At 43.7% G+C, this 25,114-nt stretch overlaps 2 protein-coding genes across 3 annotated transcripts in view; one reads left to right on the top strand and one right to left on the bottom strand.

Moving 5' to 3' along the window:
- The first annotated feature begins 879 nt into the window (after positions 1-879).
- LOC133961225 (transmembrane protein 125) lies at positions 880-15,436 on the top strand. The gene is made up of 2 exons (XM_062396274.1): positions 880-1,191; positions 12,535-15,436. The coding sequence occupies exon 2, from the start codon at positions 12,787-12,789 to the stop codon at positions 13,483-13,485; it is 699 nt and encodes a 232-aa protein (XP_062252258.1). The 5' UTR covers positions 880-1,191; positions 12,535-12,786; the 3' UTR covers positions 13,486-15,436.
- A 1,983-nt stretch (positions 15,437-17,419) lies between these two features.
- The window catches only part of ap1m3 (adaptor related protein complex 1 subunit mu 3), a 21,913-nt gene continuing 14,218 nt past the window's right edge, over positions 17,420-25,114 (bottom strand). For both annotated transcript variants that reach the window (XM_062395943.1, XM_062395944.1), the window contains 6 exons: positions 24,207-24,349; positions 23,653-23,724; positions 23,244-23,402; positions 21,721-21,846; positions 21,152-21,227; positions 17,420-18,833 (listed from right to left, as the gene is read on the bottom strand). In XM_062395943.1, the coding sequence (XP_062251927.1) occupies positions 18,811-18,833; positions 21,152-21,227; positions 21,721-21,846; positions 23,244-23,402; positions 23,653-23,724; positions 24,207-24,349 (599 nt within the window). In that variant the 3' untranslated portion in view covers positions 17,420-18,810. The remainder of the gene's footprint in view (positions 18,834-21,151; positions 21,228-21,720; positions 21,847-23,243; positions 23,403-23,652; positions 23,725-24,206; positions 24,350-25,114) is intronic.

The following is a 25,114-nucleotide window of genomic DNA, read 5'->3' as shown; positions in this document are numbered from 1 at the left end:
AAAACAACAAGCTGTGTGTGTGTGGAGTGATGAATGAAAGAAATACAATAGTGTCACCAGATACTACGACCTTAATGGTTATCGGTAATGACCATGTTCATATAATCGATCGATAATTCTGTCTGTGCAACACAATCAATTCACTGTACATATCTTGTTCCTGGGTTTCACTCTGTATATATATTCATATTTTCTATATTCTTTTTATATATTCCTCACGCTTAAATGTCCAGCATGTAAGATTTAGGGGAAATTTAATATAAAACAATCGTCGGGTTTTTTCATCTAAATTATACAAATTATAGTTTTCTTTATCCTAGAATGAGTCCTTTGTATTTAAATACATTATATTTCATATCAGTAGTGGCTCCTCTCTATGGATGCCGCCATGTTTTTACAGACGTGCAATGTGGACAAACATTACAGTTTTTATATGTCAGCTACCAAAGATTTGGAAGGGGAGGGTGAGGTGAGGGTTATTCAGCTGCAACATGAAACCTCACCACTAGATGTCACTAAATTCTACACACTGAACCTTTAAGTATTATTTAGCCTTACACATAAGTAGTACACGTTACTTATCATTGCTTTAATATTGCAGATTTCCCCATTGTGGGACTAATAAAGGAGTATTTTATCTTATCTTATCTTATCTTATCTTATCTTATCTTATCTTATCTTATCTCATCTTATCTTATCTTATCTCAATGACTCTGTATTGGTGAAGTTACAGACCAGGGACAACTTGCATGTGTCTTCCTCCTCATGGACCAGATGGGCTGTTCCACGAGGATCGTCCCGCACCTCTTCAGCCTCATATCTCCATCACCGTGAGGGTTTTATTTATTTGTGTGTCAGAGTTTCGCTGCTCCGAGCTGCGGTGGTTCCTCCACCACGGAGGTCGATCCACCGGCTCTCTGTCTCCTCCCATCGCCGTCCCCCTGCTGCCGTGCGCGGCCACACCTGCAGCAGACCGTAGAGACGGTGTGGAGGAGCGAGGACGCCCGGACACATCCAGCAGCTCGCATCGCTTCTATCCGGACCCTGTGGTGTGAGTGAGGATCAATGCACGGGAGACAAACAGCGACCGGAGGCTGGGACACTTTAAATCATGGGGATTAACGTAAAAGAGGAGGAAGAGGAGGAAGAGGGGGAAGAGGCGCAGAGACCGACACCGAGGAGCGCGCACAGGTACGAGAGGTTCCTCAACACACAAACAACTCAGACACTGTGACAACTTTTTATCAGCAGACGTCTTCATTTCATTCGGAACTTGTGTTTAATATCATGAATTATAAATGATGCGTTGACCTTGATTCTATCATTTACTCATCTTATCCCACAGAATTGTTTAGAAATATTCATAACAGACATAAACATTTGACAATATAATAACGATAGGCTTTAAAAAATAAAGCAGAATCTTTCCTGTTCATACATGCATATATATTGTATTTGGTAATCAATAACCTACAGGGAGTTTATTCTCAACTTGTATCACTTGTATGATAAAAACTGTTCCTGGATCCCTGCAGATATTTAAAGGATTTTATATTATAGTCATATAAAACACTATAAGAGGCTGCATCTGTAAATCATCTCTCGATGGCTCATGAATTTTTGTAATGCCAATTTCCTTGTTTATCTTATTTCCTGTAATCCAATGTAAAATGCATGGTGACAGTGAAGATTTTTTAATGTCAAGATAAAACAGGATAACATAAGATTGTCATACATGAGGAAATCTACTGTGTTATAGCAGCAAAAAGGAAATAGTGCACACTCAGTGGGGTAAAGATAGTAAATAAGTAAAATCATACTATATAAAGCACGATGAACTATAAAAGATAGACATGTGTACAACATGTACACATTAAAACAGTATTGCTTACTTATGAATCAAATAGATTTTTCATTTTTACTCACAGAAGACAGATATGATTTCACTCTCAGGCCGAATCCCACGTAGTGTTTCTTTATGTGACCTTATCATTCTCCTCTCATGATCTCCACAGTCAGCCTGCCTCACTGAAAAGCAGCCTTTGTTGATTGTGGGGATTTTCTGTACTGCTTAGCTACAATAAATATTAATAGACTTTTCAAATCGGTTTTCTTTCGAGCACAAACTGTGCGATGTCCTTCTACCTGTAATATTCAATCATTATGGAAACAAGCAAACCTGCTGACACTCCGGGGATTTGACCTCTAAACAATTCTCATTTTAATGAGTTTAATAGCGACTTCTAGGAGAAAATGACTACATGTATAAATTATTAAAGTCTAATAAGTGGTTCCCCTTTTTCAACAAAAGTAATATAGTGTTTCTGTGTTCAGGAACTTCCCGAAATAAATGAACTAACACTTTCCCCCCCCGTCATGAACAGGGAAGTAAAACATGTTATCAGTAGATCACACCCTGACCTTTGCACTCGTGGGACGGCCTACAGTCGCCACTGGCGGGCACGGTAACACTGAAGGCCTCAGATGCACTGTAGATCATCAATTCATAGGGTTACTGTCATATGGTCCGAGGTCAGAATTTGCTGCATTGTGGAAAATCCATAAACCAGATAGAGGGGAAGTGTTGTTGACGCTGCTTTCAAGTTATCGGATCAATCCACCGTCCAGGCGTGACCCGGCTGTGCCACTTTGCTCATACAGACGTGCCGCAGCCGTAATCTACCGACCCGAGATCATGAAGCAGGGTGCACGCCGTTAGTAGCGTCATGTACCGAAAACCACTTTAAAGATCTTCCGAGAAGGAGACTTAACACTTAAAAACAACTCAGGCTGAAAACAACACGTGATAGACCTCATTAGGAAAGAGCCTGAAGTCCACACAAAGCGCTGGATGAAAGAACAGGAGGAAAACAACATGAGCCGCTGATTGAGTCTGTGGATGACCTGCAGAGTGGAGGGGTTATATGAGAGCTGTGTGTGAGCGGTGTGTGTGTGTGTGTGTGTGTGTGTGTGTGTGTGTGTGTGTGTGTGTGTGTGTGAGTGTGTGTGTGTGTGTGTGTGTGTGTGTGTGTGTGTGTGACATCAATGCCAGACAGAGTGGAGCAGAGAGTAGGCCAGAATCTTAAATATCCCCGAGAGGCATTTTGTTTCACAGTCAGCAGATACTCAGAGTCAGGCATGTAGTGTGTCATCAATAGCTGCTGTGGCGAGTGAGACCACCTCGGTCCCTGGACGAATAATACACCCGCACATCAGCATAATCAATTCAATAAACAGAGAGTGGGTGTAGGACACAGAGGTTTGTGTGTCAGGGAAAGTGTCCTGTCCCCCGTCTCACACCTCTAAGCCTTGTGCACCTGTACTGTCCTAAACGCTTCCTCTGGCTTGTTTATATGTTCAGACAAACGATGCTGACAATGCAAAAGATCATCCATCCATCCATCCATCCATTAACTAAACCCAATATCCATAGAGGGTTTTTTGGGGGGGCTGGGGAACATCTGAGCTTACTGGCCAGGGCAATTTCTTAGGAAGTTTGTGGTCTTGGCTTATAAAATTGGGAATTATTGCCTTTACACCTTTACATTATATTACATGTCATTTGGCTGACGCTTTGTCCAAAGCGACTTACAATTAGTACACTCAACATTTATGAGGGGCCTTGTAGGGGTTCAGAATCTTGCCACGGACACTTCGGCATTGCAGATTGGGACAATTATCCCACATCTGCAGACGTGCCGCAGCCGACAAGTAACGGCTGCGGCACGTCTGCGTGAGCAAAGTGGCACAGCCGGGTCACGCCTGGACGGTGGATTGATCCGATAACTTGAAAGCAGCGTCAACAACACTTCCCCTCTATCTGGTTTATGGATTTTCCACAATGCAGCAAATTCTGACCTCGGACCATATGACAGTAACCCTATGAATTGATGATCTACAGTGCATCTGAGGCCTTCAGTGTTACGGTGCCCGCCAGTGGCGACTGTAGGCCGTCCCACGAGTGCAAAGGTCAGGGTGTGATCTACTGATAACATGTTTTACTAATGACAAATGACATGTAAAAGTAGGGATTGAACCGACAACCTTCTTATTGGAGAACGACCACTCTACCCCCGAGGCCACACTGCACACCTCAGTTATCGTATAAATTAAAGAAAACACATAACATGTTACCGTTAAGCTGCTTTCAGAAAAGCACTGGACTTCGCAGATCCTCTGTGTTTTCTACCGGAGGCGGTGCATGAGTGTTTCTGCAGACTTTATCCACCTGGCTGCTGTAAACAAATTCACGTGATCTAGGCAGCGGGGTTGATACATGTGTGAAATGCAAATTACGGGTTAACTCCATCTTACTAACTCTTTAGCTGGACTCTTGAATTTTGTTGCCGGTGGACAGAGGCAGGCTAAAAGTTTCCCACGGCTTATAGTTCTTGCGCTGAGCTAATCTACCTGGCTGCTGGCGGCTCTAGCTCCGAGCTTCAGTCTTTAGAGAGAGACAGGTATCAGTCTTCTCATCCAACTCTCTGCGAGAAAGCGATTGAGCGTTTTCCCTAAAAGGACCAAAACTTCCCGTGGGAAACATGAATGTCAAATCTCTGTAAAACTAATGGCAATTCATTCAAGATGTTTCACATAAAACCACAAATGTGAACCTCATGGTACAAGAGAAAAAAAAGACAATGCCAAGACCTAGCATAAGGCTGGAGCCGATATGGTCATTTTGTGGAATGGAGGAAGAAGTCACAATGCAAATTATAAAGGCTTGAGAAAGTTATTTATGTTGCCTTTTATATGCATTCTACCGTATATCAGCTGGTTTTATCCCTTGAACTATCCCCTCTCTCTTCTACTTTCTGTGCTCACATATTCAGTGTCTTTAATACGGCCAAATTCCCAGACAAGCTGTTTGCACGAGACAATAAAAGACAAAGAAATGTAATAGTGGGTAAAGCCTGACATTGCATTCCCCACGAAATATCACAGACTTGTAAAATGTAAACTAGAATGACACTCAATAGAACGTATACCTCCCAACAGTCTCCTTCAATACAAATCGCACTCACTCCTCTACCACCTGATCTGGATCAATACCATAACCTGCTGGGTTTTTCCCCGGCCTCCCATCAAGTTTCGTTTGTATTCTGTCGCAAAGTTTTTGCGTAAACCTGCTGACAAACAAATAAACAAACCAACAAACCAATGGAGAAGGATTTGTCTGAAGGTTTCCAGATTTGCCGTTTGGTGCTTTTGCAAAATTAGAAAAGTTACCAGGGTCTGAGAAGTGAGTATTTTAGCCACAACGATGCTAAGTTAGCAATACTGCCTATCAATGCCCCCCTCCCTGACCAATAAGTCACGGTCTATGTACGTCAGTGGAACTTTGCTGTTGCAGGTGATCAGCACAGTTAGTGGGGTTCATCCTCTGAGGAACATGACAAAAATATATTTGACTATCTGTGGCTCAAAATACCGAAACACCAGTTCCCTCAGCCTAAATCGTGAGGTCCACTTTACAGACACCAAGCCCGTCGTTTCATTCAGTAGCATCATTATCTCCAGACAGCCACTGGCAAATTAGAATATGCCGAATATCACCTCGGAACCCGCAGAAGGAGGTGAGGATGGTTAAAAACAAAGACTGAGACAAAAAAATAAAAGAGAAGACGGCACCTCTTTGCCATTGTCAGCGCGAGTGAAGCGGGGGGGGGCAGCATATTAATTGGTGATTTGATTAGCGGTTTATGATTGCAGCTGTGCACGGCAGAGGAAAGCAAACGGCCGCTCAGAGGTTCGTTCTTTCTTCTTTCGTTATCAGCAGTCCACTCCTCTGGGACGGGGGGGGAGGTGTGTGTGTGTGTGTGTGGGGGGGGTTATCATACGTTACGCATATCATTCACTTCATTTCCTCAAACTTCCAAAAGACACACACGTTAACTACAAAAAAGAACTAGAAGCGTTTCTTTGCTCTGGTTTGGTAATGGAGAGTGTTTGACAGAAGCAGAACTATTCCATTTTTGAATTGGCTGCAGCTTCTGAGAGCCCCATTTGGCTCCTGCTGCAGAACAGTGAACCCACAGAATGTGTTGAAGTGAAGTGAGGTGGTCTGGGTTACGTGTTTGTCAGCAGCAGCCGGTGTCACCACCGGGAGGAGGAAGCTCTATTCAAAAAGAGGGAAGTGCCATATGTCATTATTTAATTTACAAATATTTTCTGTGCATTTGTGTTTGGATTATTTTGGCCTGTATTGTCAACGTGTGTTTGTGTTGGGGCCGTGGTAACAAAACGTAGACAGGCTGATGAATATGTTATTGGTCATGCTGGGAATGGTGGAATGACAATGCAACAGGGAACGAAGGGGTAATAACATCTCCCAGTGTAAACACAGGTGTGGCAGACACTGTATATGGATGTGCTCATGTGCTTTCTGCCACAAGGGCAGGCAGGCGGGTAAAGACCTGGAGCCAGAGGGAGGCGGGGGGGGAGTAATCCATACTCCTACCTCATGTGCACATCTCTCTCCCCAAACACCAGAATGCCAGAGCGGGTAGCAGACAGGAGAAATAAGACTTCAGCTGCAAAAGTAGCTTCAGCGGAGAGACAGAGGAGAAGAGGAGCAGTGTTAAGACAGGAAGGAAGGTGTGGAGGGCTGATATGAGGAAGGATAGGAGAGTAAATAGATAGTGGTTGTGGGTTTGTGTGTAAGTGTGTGTGTGTGTGTGTGGATAAGATGTCAGACACGTCGGGCTGATGCAGTGTTGTAAACGGAGAAATGAGCTCTCCCAGAGATGGTAGGATTAAACCATCTCACAGGAACCAGACAGCAAGAGGGACAACTGATACGGGGAGAGGGTCTGTCTGAGTCTCTGGAGGCGAGAATGACCTGCTAACAATAAGAGTCTCCAGCCAAGTTTGCATTAAGCATGCTCACATACCCACCAAGCAATGCCGAGGTAGACGAATATCATCCTGTGAGGACCTTGAACATCTCTACAAAACAGTTCTGACATAATCCACAGACATACAAATAGTTCCATTTCTCAAGCCACGGCCAAAAGGAAATGACTACTTTGTGAAATGGCAACAGCTGCAACCTCTAAATGATTCCAGTGGAGGGGCTAGTCTGTGCGTCCCCACCCTTCATTACGCGAATCATTTTGATGAAGCTTGTAAATCTTGAGGATAATCACACGGCTGCATCTTTTAGGATTTGAAGGAAACGATGCACTCGCTGGTGGACGAATAGAGAGGATGGAATTCACGGGCAGAACAGAGCAACCAAGGACTAAACAGATAAGCCCGGCTAAGGTGAGCCGCAGGGCGAGTTCGTACAGTACAGTATGAACAGCTGATATAGAGGTCTCTCTCTCTCTCTCTCTCTGTCTCTCTCTCTCTCTCTCTCTCTCTCTCTCTCTCTCTCTCTCTCTGTCTCTCTCTCCCTCTCTCTCTCTCTCTCTCTCTCTCTCAGGTTTAGCTTGTGATCCCTGACAGAGCGAGGGCAGTAGCACTGACTCGACCATTGTCTCCTCACAGCCCCTGAGCAGTGTGAGGCTCTCTGGTTGCCTCGGCTGCCCATTGTGACCGTACAGAAGAGAGACAGATCTGCAGCTTGTCTGGATAACGACCCATTCAGCATCATTTCTCTTTTGCCACAGTAGAACGCCTCAGAACAACAGTGGAGGCTCAGCACTATCCCGGCCTCCCCAGCCTTTTCCCTGCATCCTCTGCCCACCTCATCCCGTCCGCCCTCTCTATCGGCCCCGTTCCTCTCCTTCACCCGAGCTTCAGCCGCAGCCTCTGCCCCGTTCCGAGTCCCAGCTGACAGCCATTACCCTCCCTTACTGCACGAGCCTCCTTTCCACTCCCTCCAGTCCCTGTGGCGCTTGGCACCAGTGCCCATCACACAGACAGATGGAGCCAACCCTGACCCCTCTCCTTGCCCGTGGGGACGCGAAGGGAACCAACACTCACTAGAGGAGGGGGGGGGGGGGGGGGGGGGTGACAGGAAGGAGAGAAGAAGAGACTATTGCTTTGTCATCACGTAAACTCATCATCCGGTCTCCCTCGGACTCCCCGTCAGCCGAGGCGAAGGACCTGGGACAGAAAGGCACACAGCGGGAACGTTAACAACAACAACAGAAGGACCTTCTTTTTATTTGCAGCAAATTGTGCCTGACACATTTTTGCTTTGATATTTTGGCAGAGGAATCTTTTTCCCTCTTGTGTGGACAGAAGAGGCGAGCGCTGACAAGAATTATAAATATGGGAAATATCATTCGAAAGAAACAGGATGTCACAAGAAGACGGATCTAACAATAAAACTGACTGAGAGAAAACCGGCTCTAAACATTCCCAAGTTTTTCTGAAGCCCACAAAAGTTGCATTATAAGCCCTTGCACTTCCCGTTAGCTGTGGTCTGAAAGAATGACAGCAAGAGAAGCTGAACAGGCTGTCAGAGATGTCACAAGTTTAAACATGCAGCCACAGTAAGCAAGCTGCCTGTTTCATTTTACTTTCCACACCTACGTAAAACATAAAAAGCTTTTCACCGAGACTAAAAAGGGAAATGTGAATGGGACTCATCGGGCGTGTGAGTCTACATTCAGCTGAGCTGGAACATCTTGGTTGCACCTTTGCTAGCGGATCATCCACTCTGTGCCATCTCCTCGGACTAAAACACTGCACCTGAGTCCCTGCGGTTATTCCAAGAGGTAGGGCTGTTTCCAGATTTTCTAAGCGACCCTGCTGACCGGCAGTCTGATTAGACACACAATGCCACACAGCAAAATTTTAAAGGACCCACGCATCAACAATAAAAAAAACGAGACACTAATGGCTGGTGAAATGAATTCAGCGGGCCAACATAACAGAGGGGGGAATACCGGAGTCCCAAAGCTTCCCAGGTAATTGGAGTGCAGTGAATTTTCTTTCTCTTTTACTCCAAAGCTCCTCCGGTGACCTTGCAGGGCTGAAAACTTCCGAGGAGACAGATGTGGTGCGGAAGAGAGAGAGAGAGAGAGAGAGAGTGCGAATGATGCTCCACGTCCAAGGTTTAACAATTATCTCTGGGATTTTTTCGTCATTACTCTCGGACGCATTAGCATAACAAAGAATGTTTGGTCTGTTGGCTCCAGCCTGTCGTCAGTCGTTTCAGCTTTCAGTGCAGAACTGAGGTTTCCACGATACATTTATCATCCCTGTCACATAAAAGACGCCCGCGTGACGTCCTCGCTGTCTGTTTCAAATGAATGGTGATAACGATAACGAGTGCAGCTTCCTATAGCTTCTTCATATAGAGAAACATGTTTATATAAGCAGGTATGTTACTGTCAAGTCTGCTGGAGTTCTCATTGTCGAACCAATGCTCCCTAATTGGTCCAAATGACAAATAAACAATAATTCTTGTTTTTCTAAACCTTTTCACAGGAATTTGATTTTCACAGTCAGCCACATCTGAGCGTCTACATTTTTTGAATATTGAAAGCGAGAGGGAGTCGTGTGAAACTTCACAGCTGAGGTGTGAAGACTCGCCCTTTCACATCATGCACTGAAGGTTTCAGGTGTAAAAGGACTGAAGCCTTTCATCGTTTACAGGATGTCATGCAACGCAGGGTTCATCAAACAAAATCTCCCAAACTGAATAATTTCTAAAACCTGAAAAGATTATTTTTGCAGGGGGCCCAAAGCAGCGCAGTGTAAAGATATCTTTTTATTCCTCTGATTCCACATTTCTATAGAGCGCTGTGGTCCTTGGAGTAAGTGGGTTGAGATATTGTCTGGGGGGGGAGTGTAAATAGTTTGTGCCTCCGTACCTGTTTTTCTATTACTTAAAGGGAGGCGAGCGGAGAGGGAGGCTGTGAGTCAGTGCTATTGTAAAGATATTTATGAGGCCTGTGTGACACGGCTGATGTAGAGTCCAGAGGTCACATAAGTGATAAAAGAGGAGAGGCCAACACAGTCCATCAGCTCTGTGTGTGTGTGTTTGTCTGTTTGTGTACTTGTCTACGGGATCACAGTGTAGGAAACACAACATGGAGTAAGATATACTGGAGTCATTAAGAGTTCGATTTCATCTCATGATCTTTGTTGCGTTCCACCTTTGTTCCCCCCCCCGCTGCTCTTTACCAAGAGCTATGTAATGGAACAGAAAATTATGAGAATGATATTTTAGTTTTAATGGTGGTTTGGGTTTCCTTTGTCACCATTAGAGCTTCAACCACAAACACACACACACACAAAAACAGGTATTCATCTCAATCATTGTGCTATTTCTGTCGCGTTACCTGTCAGTGACACTGAGCTCAGACCAACTGGGATTAATTAGTGATTCAACAATCACTGTGTTCACACATGCACATGCACATGCACACACCCTCCCTCTCTCTCACACACAAACACACACAAATGCTGCTGTATACTTTTACTTTTATTTCTGTGTGAAACATACACATGAACTCGTCATAAGTGAATAAACACACGTGCCAACACACTTTTCATATTTCACCTCTGACTACTTATTTACACCTGCTCACTTTTGAATAAAACTTACACTCTCACACACACATGCACTCAGACACAAAATCATCCATCAGAGACAGAATGTGAAAAGCTTCCAGAACAGTATGATGCCAATAAACACCCCCCCCCCCCCTCTCCTCCTCCTCCTCCTCCTCCTCTGTAATTACCCCGCTCTTCATTTCACACCTCGTGTCTGCAGCTCATATCTCTCCGTGTCACCGTGTTACCGCTCTGCCTCGGTACAAGGCGATTCCTGTCCACACTAATACAAAATGTGATCCTGCGGTTGGTTTATTGTCTCTTCTAAACAGGCGGGAAAAGAAAACCTGTGTGACAGCAGTTTAAATGTTGTGCCACGAGGTAAAATCCACAGTTCCGGTTTGAATGCATGCAGCAGTGTTTGGGGGGGTGAAGATCTCGGCCAGCAAGGAGAGGCGGTGGCGCCCGTCAGCTGGTGATGGCGGCACCAGGCAGTTGCACGGCTGATTCTCGATAGAAATAAAGCCGCTGACAGGTTTTTAAAGGCAAGCTGTCGACAGCCATAACCTTGAGGATGATCCTGTGTGTGTCTGTGTGTGTGTGTGCAAGCTGTATATGTTTACATTATTGTGTTATGGGCTGTGTGATGAGGTTACAAACTACAGTGGAGAGATTCAATATGCTGATGTCAGGTAAAGACTGAGGAGGGAGAAGATGGGAGATCAAGAGGAATTTGCCAGGTACATTAAGCCTTTATATGATAATAGTACCACAGTTCAATATAGAAAATACATATAATAATATATAAATATATATAGGGAAGGACAGACAGACACACTACTAGAGTTCTATGGGAGGATTCATTAAGTGAGCTAATGTGGGTGTGTTTGGGAGGATGACTGGGAGAAAATTTACATTTAAACATTAGCTGTTTGATTTTGTGTGTCCCTCTGTGTGTCCCTCTGTTTGTGTGGGGACATTGTTTATTCCATCAGCAGCTGATGCTTGTTTTATTTTAAACAGCCGGCTCTGAAGTGGAAACTCATTAGCATCGTGATTATGAGGGATAGTAAAGGTTGCCGGTGTCAGCACACACCAAGTTTTGTACATACCCAAAACAGAAATTTGGGTTATTCAAAGAAAGTGTGTGTTTGATTCCTTTCTATCCACTTTGTACTGTAAACAAACTTGGACTCTTTAAGCTGAACTTTCAGACGTGCACTTTCTCCTGAGGACGTGCATGTGTCAACGCAGCTGTCTGAGTGAGAGCCTTCAGAGTTTCTGCAGACTTCCTCATTTCTCTGCCTGGTCCCCGAAGGCTGTTCTACGTCACTGCAGCAAGTTAAGAGACTTCCTTGGATCATTGGAGGAGTTTCAGCCGGTGAAACGATGTTATCTTTCCACTACTTAGAATCCTCCAAGGTGCACAGAGCAAACATCCCTGTTCAAAGGTCCTTTAATTGACAGAGCAAAGTTAACACATAAAACCAGTTTCTGTGTAAGTTGCAGTTAATGAGCTCAGAGAGACTCGACCAAAACTGACTCGTCAAACAAACCCTAAAAAACAGATAAACCATAGACTGTGAGTAAAGATAGACGATGGATGTCGACTCCTAAAACAAAGCTAACGAGTCCTGGGTACAGGATCCAGCCAGCTGTCAATCATGATATATAATATTTAACATTTTTAAAGCATCAAATAATCTATTCAAAATCTAATTATTAAGAAAAAAGGAAAAATTGACACCATATTAAAGGAAATGCCTTTAATGTGCACCAGTAACATGGAGGAAGCTGGGTTCATGACCTATACTACAACCAGCCACATGAGGGCGATCATGAGGATTCGGCTCTACGGGTGAGGAGCTGTGGTGTCGTCCATCTTATTAAACAGATGACCAATAAACTTTTTTATCAAAAACAGCTATCCAGTCTGTATGTGTTTAAGGTATTACCCCTTTGTAAAATGCAATACATCCAGATGTCAAATTTCTTAAAGGATGAGTGTGTAGGATTTAGTGGCATCTAGTGGTGAGGTTGCATATCACTCGTCTCATCATCTTCTGTCTTCTCTTCCAGATGACTGGCGACTCTCTGCAAAACCAAACTGGAACTTCTCTGGATGTTTGGACTCTTTGCTCTGGAAGTTGATGCCGATAAGAGTTTTTAATTCACAAAGAGCTGGAGCCTTGAGTTCTGGGACTATACAAGGAGCAACTCCCCTGAATCGTCTGGAATACACTGGTGGTGAATGAAATAAGACTTTGTAGATTATCACCTGCATTTCGTGGTGGTGGCTTCCCTATTCAGCAGGCTGGGAGTGGCTGTACGATGCCTGAACTGCATAACTTTCCCCCCCTGAGGGACCCCAGTGGCCCTGAGCTGGGCTTGAATGGCCCTGCAGACCCAGCTCGAATTCAGAACAACATCCTGGAGGAGCAGGTGGAGCTGTGGTGGTTCAGAGATCCTGGGAAGTCGGTGCTCTGCTACTGCGTGGCCGTGCTCCTGATCCTGGGATGTGGGCTGGGAGGCGTCGGCCTTCTCTCCACCACCACCAGCGTCTCCAGCGAATGGCGGCTGGGCGTGGGCACCGCCCTCTGCCTGCTCGCCCTGGGCGTGCTGCTCAAGCAGCTGCTCAGCTCGGCCGTGCAGGACATGAACTGCATCCGCAGCCGCCAGCGCATCGACATGCTGAAGAGCGGCGGTTTATCCGACCTGCTCGTGGTTTCCATCACGGGGGTGTCACTGTTGATCTGCGGAGGGGTGCTGCTGCGTCTGGCCCTGGTGAACCACATGCCGAAGCCGGGCCAGGCCCTGAATGACATGTACATCTCCGGAGTGGTTCTGCTGGCTGGAGGGGGGGCGGCAGTAGCGGGTGTTGGGATTTATTTCGTCGTGGTGATCCTGCTTGAGAGGACGAGGCCCGGACGAAGGCTGCTGGACCGGGTGCTGAATGTCTTCACTGTCTCTGGACGCATGGAGCGCCAGGGTCGCAGAGAGACCACCTCCAGTCTGGCGAACCTCATATGAGACAGAACCACAATAAAACCGTGTAATTTGGCCCCTTGCTTTTAAGATCCGAACATTTGCCTCACGTTAGAGGGAAAATGATGAAAACACTCTTTACACACTGTCCGTCAGCAGCTGGGTCGCATGGGACATGTCTGCTCGGTGAAGATGTGGTTAACGAGTCCTCATGTCTTTTTGTTTTGTCTGCAGGTCTCTGACAGACGCAGGCACAAGGAGAAATGATGATTCCATTAATATTTAGAAAGATTTTTATTTTCAATGAAAAGCACAAATTCTATCTGGTGAAATATCAGTTCCAAAACAGGAGTGTTTTAATGTTATTGTTATCACACAGAATTTATAACAAAGGATCTGTAATGTGAGCATCACTACAATGGTCCCATTTGATTATGCTCTTGTCAAATAATTTCCGACAATGTAACACAACGGTGGCTGAGACGTCTCGCACAAGCGAACTAACAGAAAAGTTATTGCTTGAATGAAAAAGCCACAACACAATTGCTAACTCCACAAGTTAGATGCAAAAGCCACAACACAACTGTAAAACCCACACAACGGAAACACAACCACAATGGAATGGATGTTGACTAAAATGAGCAGAGATACTTACTGCGGTCACTGTCACCTGGAAAAAACCCAGTCAAGCTAATCGCTGCTTGAAGGTTCAGTGCGTAGAATTTAGTGACATCTAGTGGTGAAGTTGCAATTTGCAGCTGAATACCCCCCCCCATCCAAAGGGAGAAAGAGAACTTGTGGTAGCCTTCCGTTGTCATAAAAACTGAAAATGGGTCAAAAACCCGGCGGCCCATGTAGAGAGTTCCCGCTACCGATGTAATATAAAGTATTTAAATTCAAAGGGGTCATTCTACGGTAAAGAAAAATACAATTCATACCATTTAGATGAAACACATTGGTAAAAACATCAGTAGGATTATTTTATATTCAATTTCTGCCAATAGATCCTTTCCCGTTTTCGTACAGGTGCATTCTTTCGGATTCCTTCCCAATTCTGTTGAGGTTGTGTTTCTGTTGTGTTGCTTTTGCTTTTGCAGTTGTGTGTTTGCCGTTTAGGCCCTTGTGTGGGTGTCTCGACCTCAGTAACACACATATGGAGAAACAGGAAGCTGGTTTGTCGCAGATGATATGAGGTTGTGGTTAAAGGGGCCAGTTACACATAGGTGTGTGTGTGTGTAGTATATCTGCTCTAAACATGTATCCTGTCAAAGTGCTCTTGGACCACACGTCTGTCCTCTACCTACACTGATGATCCACGATAGTAAGTTGTCACGGATCAGAGCACGAGCTGAACGGCTGTAAATAGAAATTACAAAATCCAGTGATATATGGGACGACATAAACAGGACAAATAATCTTAAAAAAAAAAAAAAGTTTTGTCTTTTGTAATCCATGCAGCGACCCTCACTCTGTCCATATGATCTCATGAAGTTCTGTGCAGCTGATGAATCTGACTGTGGATGGCTGAAGAGGCGAGAGATTCAACGTGGCTCGACTTCTTTGGATTTAAATTAATTCATCAGTTGAATAATAAGTGATTATGATCCATGCAGCAGGACTTTGGTGTGATGTTTATCCGCCTGTAACACGAGAAGACGACATGATTGTTTATCAGAGAATGACACCGGAGCACTTTACCGACTGTCCCTGGATCACTTGTGGTTTCAGTATTTTCTCAGCCGTGACTCCTGCAGCTCCTTGTTTTTACTTTAACCTGCTTCTTCTACATTTTAGACATCACACCGAATCCATTGATTGTGTGTAACGCAACATGTTCACTCACTTTGCAGGAGTCATGGAGAATCACCATCTCCTCCAATCTGTTGAGTTGTTTTTTAACTTCTTGGCTTCTTTGTTTTTGATCATGATTTTGAATGTGAATGTTTTCATCAAACCATGTGGGTGAGAGTTAAGCAATAAAGCTCAGATGAACCAACCTGTGCATCACCGACCCAACACCGACATTGAGTTTCACTCATCTTCTGGGGTTAAAATAGTTTGCTCGGAGTTGGTGGCTATCAAAAGAGAATAAAGAGACTAAATACTGGAGCTTTACGTGAGTGGGAAGATACGTGGTCGTGGACATGTCTTGATTTGATAGAACAGAAACACAAGATAAAACACAAAATAAAAAACAGGAAACACAGTGGAACACATTTCTAAACAAGGAAACACAGGAAAAGGTCAAATTACCAAAAGTGTCCGTAATAAGAATAGTCCACAGAACTATTTATCCAAGATTTAAACATCCAAAAACATGACATTGAAGTGAAATAAAGTTTTGCCCTTTTACTTTTATGAGGATTTAGTTGAAGAACCTCTGAGCTCTACTGTAGCCATGACTTTGCCGTCAGCATGGGGCCGTAGTTGGAGGTGACGACTTAAGTCCTGGCACTTTCTGGATTCATTAGATGTATTTTTGGCTCAGATAACAGAACCCGATCGGTCCCCACAAGGCACAGGAGGAGAAATGACTGTTGGATCCATGACATCAACATTGCGGCCTTGTCATAGAATTTCAGTGCGCTTGCAAAAAGGTCGAACTGGGTTGTCAATATGTTAAATCATCTTTCACTGAATTAGGTAAATCTACAGTCTGCTGACACAACTGCATTGTTATTACAGAGTCTCGTTTCCAGATGCGTTAATACATTTTCTCCGAAACGCAAAAAATTCCATTTTCGTCAAAATAAATAAAACACCATGATGCTGATGAGAGAAAAACCGATGTGTTTGTGAAATGTGACCAAGAGATGTGAAGAGTAATTCCTCACGTTGCTTTGCAGAAGAACCTCAGTGAAGGTCCTGCATTGTGTCACATTGGTATGTGTTTGTGTGTGTGTGTGTGTGACAGTCAAGCTTCTTTATCTGCCTGCAGACACACAAACACACACACACACCCTATTGCCTTGAGACAAAAGGGGTCACACAGTCAACCATTGTTGGTGTGATGACAGACAGCAAACTGAAGGCACAATGCACAAGGCAGCAATCTGCAGGGGCTGGTATAAACTAGCACCACTCTCTCACACATGCACAGACACACACACACACACGCCCATAAATCCTGTAATCCTTACTTACACAAATCTGTCTTTGGACCTTAAGTATACAGTAGCGCTGGCAGCCTGTGTATCTGTGCACGACAGCGAGAGGTGGGCAGAGCGAGCAGGGAGGCAGGTCGGCTGCTGAGGAGAGGCAGGTGTGTGGGAGGAGGATTCAGAGCCTCTCTGTGAAGAACAGACTGAATGTGATCTGCTGAAGCTTCTCCTGTAAATCCAGATCAACATTTTAACATCATCTCTCCCACACCTGACACGTGTGTTTAGGGAAACGTATGTGATAGTGTTGCTTCCAAATCCGAAGTGTCAAGGCTTTATTAGTTTGGCTATAAATCTGCTGGAGGTCGTCTTAGTAAATTCAGAAACGTTTACCACCCACGTCTGCACAGGAACGACCCTGTTGAGTTTCATCTAGAAGCTTCTCTTGCAATTCTGAATTTAGACAAATTCATTCTGAGTGAGTCATAAATTGTGAATGTGGTAATTAGTGGGTTTGAGATATGCTGGTAGATGGATTTTGTTAATTTCAGACGTAGACAAAGTACCAGTTTTTATTTGCAAATCTAATAGTGTATTTCAAAAATGATATCCTCCCTTTAAATAAACACACTGTGAGTTGGGCCTTAGCAGCAGTACACACACTACTGAGTCTTCTATTGTTTTAGATATAGAGTATTATGTTCAATTTGACATGTTTAATATGCTCCTGTATGTGATATTTATGGTTAAGTGTTAAAGCAGATCTGTCCACTATGTCAAATAGTTCTGCATTTCAGGGAATCATATTATTCATCTTTACCAAACAATTCCAAAACAGTCCTGCGAGGAAGCACAAGCACAAAAAATATACTTCAAAATAAGATACAAAAGAATAGTTTATTTCCAAATATATCCCTTTTTTTCCTATGGACAAACAGTAGTCGATAAATTAATGAAAACTCACACATTTAATACAAATCCTCATTGGCGTCTGAAATATCCTCTTACACGAGACAACGGGCCGATTCTAATCGAAGGGTTTTGTTCTCGAAAGCAGTGACTCAGGACTCTCTCAGGAGCTTTTGGCAGTGCAGCTGAACCGAGGCGGTGCATGCACAACAGAAAGGGGGGGAGGGGGGGGGGCTCTGAAGAAGAGTATTGGTCTGCAAAGGTCGACACACAAAATATAAAATAAAGAAAAAACTGTTAACCTCAACATATTGTCAATATTCTGAGATTCTGCAGAGACACAAATCCCCTCGGGTTATTTTACCTTTGTGCTCTCCGGCCTCCTGATCCCCACTTTCCTGCTCCTCTATGCAATTTCCTTAGGAGACCACCCGGTCCACTATAGACGACAGTTAACCGGATGAATTAAAATGTGTCTGCCTCAAAGCAGAGAGCGGGTTTCGATCACAAGGACAAGGTTAAAGACCCTGCAGGAGTGTGTCTGCAATATTATGTTACACTGCCAACGCCTCTGACAATATTGTGCCATATTAATCATTGATCTGTTCGCTGGTATTAGTTTCAGGGCACCGGGGAATATGTTCACAGTGCTTAAGGTGAAGATACATCGACGATTCTTTAAGGCAATGAACGTATAATAGAGTGGTTCCATCAAAATGTGAGGGATGAAGATTAATGACCGAGTTTATGTGAGAGTGGATATGAAGGACAAAAGATATAAGAAATAAAACCCTTATAATTAAGGATACTGAAGGATGGAGAAGTGGGGAAAATGCTGCATTGAACATGTTTTTAGTTACTGAATCCAGGCGCTATATATTCAGTTCCAGTGGGAAAGCAGAGACGTTAAATAAAGTTTAATTCAATTCTATATTTGAGTGAATATTTTTACATTTAAAAATAACATTCTTTCTCCAAATTCTTCGGTAAATTGACCTCGTGGGAAATGAGAGCTCGCCAAGTCCAGACAGTGAAACCAGGTTATCAGTTCATTATTCAAATTGTTTTAAATATTTAAGTCCTGAGGAACCTTTCAAAAACTGAATCACAGGTCAGAGGTGACGCAGCAGCCTTTTCCCATCTGAGCCAGAAGGGATGGTGCCTTGTGTCCGCTCAGAGTCGGTGAAATGTCTTCCTGCACTGGTCCCCTGCTGTTCAGTAGAGACGGGGTGGTGGAGAAACAGAGGAGAGGAGAGGTAGAGGAAGAGGAAGAGGAGAGGACGTGAGGAGAGGAAGAGGAAGAGGAAGAGGGGAGGAGAGGAGAGGAGTAGATCCATTCGTCTAGCAGCATCTGTGCCCTTTAGTTTGTCCGGAGCTGGTAATCTGCCAAGAAACGTAGCAGAGCATTAACACAGCTTTCTTCCACTCATCAGGCTGCACATCACATTACTGCCGATAGAAGCCCTGTTAAATCCCTCAACAAGATCTCCACTAATTCCACTGCCACTCTACAAAATCCCATTAACGATATTTAATACACTAACTTACTGAAATCTGAGACTATGACGAGTGTCTGGATGAAACGATCCGATGAAATCAATCGATCACATTTATTTAAGTGCAGTATTTGTAATATATAATTTAGCCGTTAACAAACAACCATTCCCATGAGCCCTAGACCCTCTCATGATAATAGCAAACATTTCAGTGGATGCCAATATGGTTTTGAATATGTACAATAAACTGTGGGAACAAGTTCAGAGTGGTTATGGATGTTTCTTTCTAATGGCAGGAACTGCAGCTGCTGAGAATAAGTACAGTAAACTCCAGGTGCACCTTTTCACCCTGAAATACAAATGTTAGATAAACAAGAGCTTTTTGCTTTAATGGTCACAAATCTCTTCCAAAATCTTGTCAAACACCTTCGCAGAGTTTGAAATTGTAGGTGTTAAACAAAGTTGTAAAGTTTGGAATCAATATCAGGCTCTGAAGAAGCATCAACTCCTATTCCCAAATCCAAACTCACACGTTATAACATCAAGTCAACATCCACAGCAGCAGAGCTTGTTCACTTGTGACTGATCTGAGTACAGCAGCTGACCAGAGCCCGGTGTCTCAGTGAAGTCGTCTCGACCTAAACGCCTGTTCATCACTCATTAATAAGTCAGGCCACAGTATCATGGTGTTGTGTAATCCAGTGTGTGTGTAGCGCCGACTGAAATGTGATCGTCAGCTTCTTCCCTCCCTGTGTTGCTGATGGCAACTATAAGAGAAAGGTGATAGCCTCCCTCTCCAGTCCTCCCTAACTTCACCACTCTTCAGTCTCTCACTGTCTTCACCCCCTCCTCCTCCTCCTCCTCTTCCTCATCTTCCTCCTCTCTCTCTGATTCCTTTGCCGATGTCAGTAACAGTAACCTTGGCATTTGCTGAGTGCCACCCTGGGAGCCTCCTGGCACTTGGCAGCATCACTCAACCTCCGCAGCTCCTGACTCGCACCCGACAAAGACAAGTAATGGATATAACTGATGTAACTGAGCCATGTGCATTCCTGGGCTGCAGGTGAGAAACCTAGAAGATTCCTGGTAGCGGTTCAGTGAAGGTGTCAGGCTTTCAGCTCCATAACATTTACGCCCCACTGAGGCAGGTGAGCTGGTGAGGAGCAGCTTTAAATGATGCATATAATAGTCAGGTTCTAATTTTAGCATAGGTTGTTACTTGAAAAGGTTTAAATGCATTGCTGCAGCTCCTCTTTTCAGCCTCTGTCTGAAACACTGGGTTTCAGCTCCTGTCTCTTGAAGACCCCCTCCTGAGAAAGCCCAGTCTGCTCTGATTGGCCAGCTCTACCACTCTGCTCTGATTGGTCAACCGCTTCCAGCGCATGTAGGAAAGACGACTCCTTTTGAGCTAAACACGAAGGGTCTCAGGAGCTTCAGTGTTTCTTTGGCTCGATTTCACTTTGCAGAATTTCTTACATTGACAAACAAATTGAATGAAAACTTAAAACTCACTAAACACTAAATTCCTTGGTATCATCTATGACATCTGTGACGCTGATGGATTAATTCCCACCTATCAAATTTGAACACTCTACCCGACCCCAACCTGAAATCTGCCACCAGCTAGAATCCAGGAAGTTCTTATCCCTGGCATCCTGTGCGGTTTCACTCTACACCCCCGAGGCCACGGCTCATGGTGATAGAGGCAGGTAAAAGATATGATGGATGCTACACATCTGGGTTCATTGCTGGGGCACACGCTGAATAGTGATGTAGAAAGACGGATTCTGACACGGCTCTCACAAGGAAAACATTTCTTTTAACCTCGGGGTAAACTGCGATCTGCCGACGGGCGTAGACTCAAAGACTTCCTGCTTCTAAGGAACAAAAACTTGAACTTCAAAATAAGAAGAAATACATATTCATAACGAATGACTTGCCTTGTGTGATAATGTCTAATTTAACTTAACTTTTGTTATTATTTGTTACCACCAAGGAGGTTATATTTAAATTACACCAGAATCTCTGATCTCATGTTACCTTGTTTAAAAAACACACACAATCCCAAAGGGTTCCACATGTTAGGATAATTTTAAATTGGAAAATAAAGGATCTCTGCGTCACTGTTTGAACTCAATCCTGATTTAATGTGTTTTTATGAGAGTGCGAGGTGTGAAGAGTTTTTTCAGTGTGTTCTTTTCTCACCTCCACTTTGTGTAATGTAGCGCACCCATGGTAAAGCCTGGTAACCGCTCTTCTCTATGATCTTCAGGTATCGAACCTGAGGAGGGAACAAGGGTTTAACACATGGGGATGGGGGGGGTCATTTCGGATGGTCATCTAGTGAAAGCTCTGCTATCTTCACGTAACTTTTTAATCCTCCAACTTCTGTTTTAAGAGATATCATCCCATTAAATAGCTCATTAGATTATAAGTAAAAGCAAATCCCACAAAATAAGTAGAGGTTTATATTTTGGAGTTTTTCAACAAAGTGTTGATAAAGCATCATATAGCTTACAGTGTATTTAATTTGCCATTTGCTTTGCTTTATTCTAAGTTTTACCCTCTACCAGTGAGCAGTGATATAAAGAAAGAAGAGTGTGAGTTGATTGCAAACTTCCCGGATTACGAGAAGATTTAATAAATCACCTATTTATTCTCGTACTGGTAACGTTCCAGTTTGTGTTCCCTTCATGTGTGAATGTGTAACCGTGGATTGTTAAAACTAGGAAGTAGGGCTCAAAAAACAAAAGAGCACAAACAAAGGGTCCAACCTGAATTCCAGACACGGTGAAATAAGGGATCTCAAAGTTAACTGTGATCGGTCTCTTCCCCTCCAGCTCCTCGCTCTCCACACTGGGGAGCCCAAAGCTGGCCCGCATCAAGTACTCCTTACCACCCTGTGCACACACACGCCAGACACACACACACACACACACACACACACACACACACAAAGTTGTGTTATCACGTCAGATAAGGCAGTTTTATTGGTTTGATGAATTCTGTTCCCAGTTGTCTGACTTCAAATTAACACCGGGTTGTTTTGTCCAAAATCAAAACAAACTTGATATTCATGGCAACGACTCCCATGTCACCATCAAGGTGAATCAGACGTCTGTTCGTTCAGCGTTTGTCGAGCACAACCAGGCCATAAAAACATGAAGCAGGTTAATCATTCTTTACACCAGGCATTGAGTTTGTTATTCTTGTTGTACTTTGGTTTTATTCATGAAAATCAGTCACTATTTTGACTTTTAAAGCCCAAAATCTTTGGTATTAATTCACTTTTTAAGTGTCACATTTAAAAATATATCCCTGAACAATCAAGAGCCGACAAAAACACACTCGTTCATATCAGTCCCCTAAATATTCCTGATTATTTTAATCAAGATTCTTGAAATATTCCATTGGAAATTGGCAATAATATCAAAAAACCATTGTGTTAAGAAAGTGAAATAATAATTCCCGGTTTCGGATCTATGCCCAAATTTAATAGGTCCTTTCTTTGCTCAAGTCGCATCACTAAACCAAGTTTTGTGTAATTTTGATATAATTCTGGTTTATTTTTGTTGTTCCAGAGCGTGTTTGTCTCTCCTGTCTCTAGAATACAAGTTCTTCAAAATAAAAGGTCAATGTTTTAAAAAATAAAGTGTCATGGAGAGTTAAACATTGCCATTGCAACTTGCTCTCCTCCTATTTGTGTTTGACTCTGCATAATAGTCTTTATGTTTCACAGTCAAACTTTGAACGCTATAAAAACATGTGTCCTCATAAAGAATCACAGTTATTGTGGGTTTTATAGGGAACAAATATAAAGTGGTGGTTAATTGTGATAAGAGTCGTAAACTCACTAATCCATCAGTTATCTGAATCTCTGTTCTACAAACATCAAGTTGCCTTAACATGGGGTTGTGGATTAAGCTTTTTAGAAATTGCTCCATTTACCATCAGCTGTTTTATAATCATTGATACGTCAACCTTTATAATGATTTCTCATTTATTGTCGGGTAGATTATTATCAGCTGTAGCCAAGGGGGGGGGGGGGGGGGGGGGTGAAAAGGTTTTTCCACAGCACAAGTAAAACAAATAATTAAACTGAAGTTAAGGTAAGGATTTTTGTGTGAAAGTTTATTTATTTAAGTTTGAGTCCTTATTTGTGTTTTGGTCTGAGCTCTGCTACCTGGTTTAGTCCTCTGTGGACAAAGGCGACTTCACATATTTACAACAAGAAAGATGACAACTTCTTCCAGATATAATTAAACTTGATAAACTTTTCTTCATGTGCCGTACTAACCGAGAAAGACTTGATGTTCCACTGCACCGCGCTCTTCTCCGGGACCCACTTGGCGTTGCCCGTGCTGGTCTTGAACTTGGGCGAGTCCGCGTCGCTGGGCACCGGCACCATGATGGCCACGTTGTTGGCAGTGGAGCGACTCTTAAACTGACTCCGAGCCTGCGGGGGGGGGGGGGGGGGGGGTTGACAGAGGACAGAGTTCACACGTCACCGGAGACCTCTACAACAAATTCAAATCATGGAGGTCGTCATGATTATGCAAACTGTAGCTGCGTCAGACAGATGGGATGCTGCGACCCCCCCCCCCCCGTACATACTAAAGACGCTGCAGTGAAGACGGGACTGGACGAGAGGGAGTAAGGGCTCGGTTCTCTGTGTGTGTTTGTGTTTGTGTGTCACTCATCATTACCTTCACCTTGATCTCCACACGGCTGTGAGAGTACTTCTCAATCACGCTCTCGATCCATATAAGAGGCTTCACCTGCCAGAGAGAGAGAGAGAGAGAGGGAGGGGCAGAGAGAGGGAGAGGGAGAGAGAGAGGGAGGACAAGGTCAGAGGGTGAGTATACAGCTGAAATGCATCACTACACACACAGAGAGACACAGTGTAAGGGCCATGACGACTTTTACCACTGCTCGTAGTAGTTCACATTTGCAACCACAGTCATTACAACTGACTTTTTACATTGTTTTACTGAAACACTTGATTATTTATACATAGAATAAAATACAATAGAATAGAAATAAGAATAAATCCTGTTCATCCATGCACGCAAATCAGAATCCTTCAAAAGAGGAATTTAAAGAATATGAACAGATATAAACATTTGAACATACGGTAGATTACAAATGATACAGGTGTAATCTACGTTTCTGAGATTCACTGAGAGACAAACAATGGGTGACTCTCTGGTGTGTGTGTTTTTTTGTGTGTCTGTGTGTGGTTCACATGTGTGCGACTCACTGTTGTGTTAAGGCGGTACGACATGAGCTCGCTCTCGCCGTCAGGTGGGATGAAGGAGATTGTGCGGTCGTTCTCGAAACGTGACAAACGGACACACTGGTGAAACTTCACGTCCTCCAGCTCCACTGTCTTGCTCTTCTCTCCTGACACACACACACACACACACAGACACACACAAACAATACACAAAGATGATCCGTGAGCTTTTCATGCAGCCTTGGGGAAATCAAGGTCGAGATAATGATGAATGACAAACATTCAGTCTCTCTCCCCCTCTCTCACAAACAACCACACAAATCTGTCTGACCTCTTTTTGTCCCCTCACAAAATAATTATTAAGCCACTTCACACAAACACACAAATGCTGCCATCACCTTCCCATCACTGAAGCCTATTCAGCGGCCTCCCACACACTCACTCACACGAGAGCAAACAACTATTGTTCTGTTATCCAGAAAAAAGCACATCTGCACTTAAGAGGTGTTCAGATGAAGCCGTTATCTGTAACATCAGTATTTTCATTGATGACTAACTAATCGTTTAGTCTTTAAAGTGTTTGTGAAATCATAAAAAATCGACTTAACATTTTCCCAAAGGCCAAGTTTAAGTGTTCAAAATGAAGCTTTTGTCAAATGAAACGACCCAAAACCAGAACATGTTCTATAAAGAGCAACAGAAAACAGATTTAAAAAGCATAAACTGAATGTTTGGTGTTGTCAGGATTAATTACTAAGGATTAATCTCCATTCTGTATCTGTACTGCTTATCCTTTAAGGGTCTGCAGGGAGCCAATCACAGCTGACAGTGGGCGAGACGCTGGGACAGGGGTACAACATGGACAGGGGGACAGCCTATCACAGGACAAACAGAGACACACACCACTCACACTTCAATCTGCATGTTTTAGG

Source organism: Platichthys flesus, chromosome 9, assembly GCF_949316205.1.
Source record: "Platichthys flesus chromosome 9, fPlaFle2.1, whole genome shotgun sequence".
Taxonomy (NCBI): domain Eukaryota; kingdom Metazoa; phylum Chordata; class Actinopteri; order Pleuronectiformes; family Pleuronectidae; genus Platichthys; species Platichthys flesus.
The sequence above is the reverse complement of the archived record's forward strand: the minus strand, read 5'-3'. Positions and strand labels throughout refer to the sequence as shown.

Coding starts and splice junctions, on each gene's coding strand:
- LOC133961225 (XM_062396274.1), top strand. CDS start 12,787: ATGCCTGAACTGCATAACTTTCCCCCCCTGAGGGACCCCAGTGGCCCT.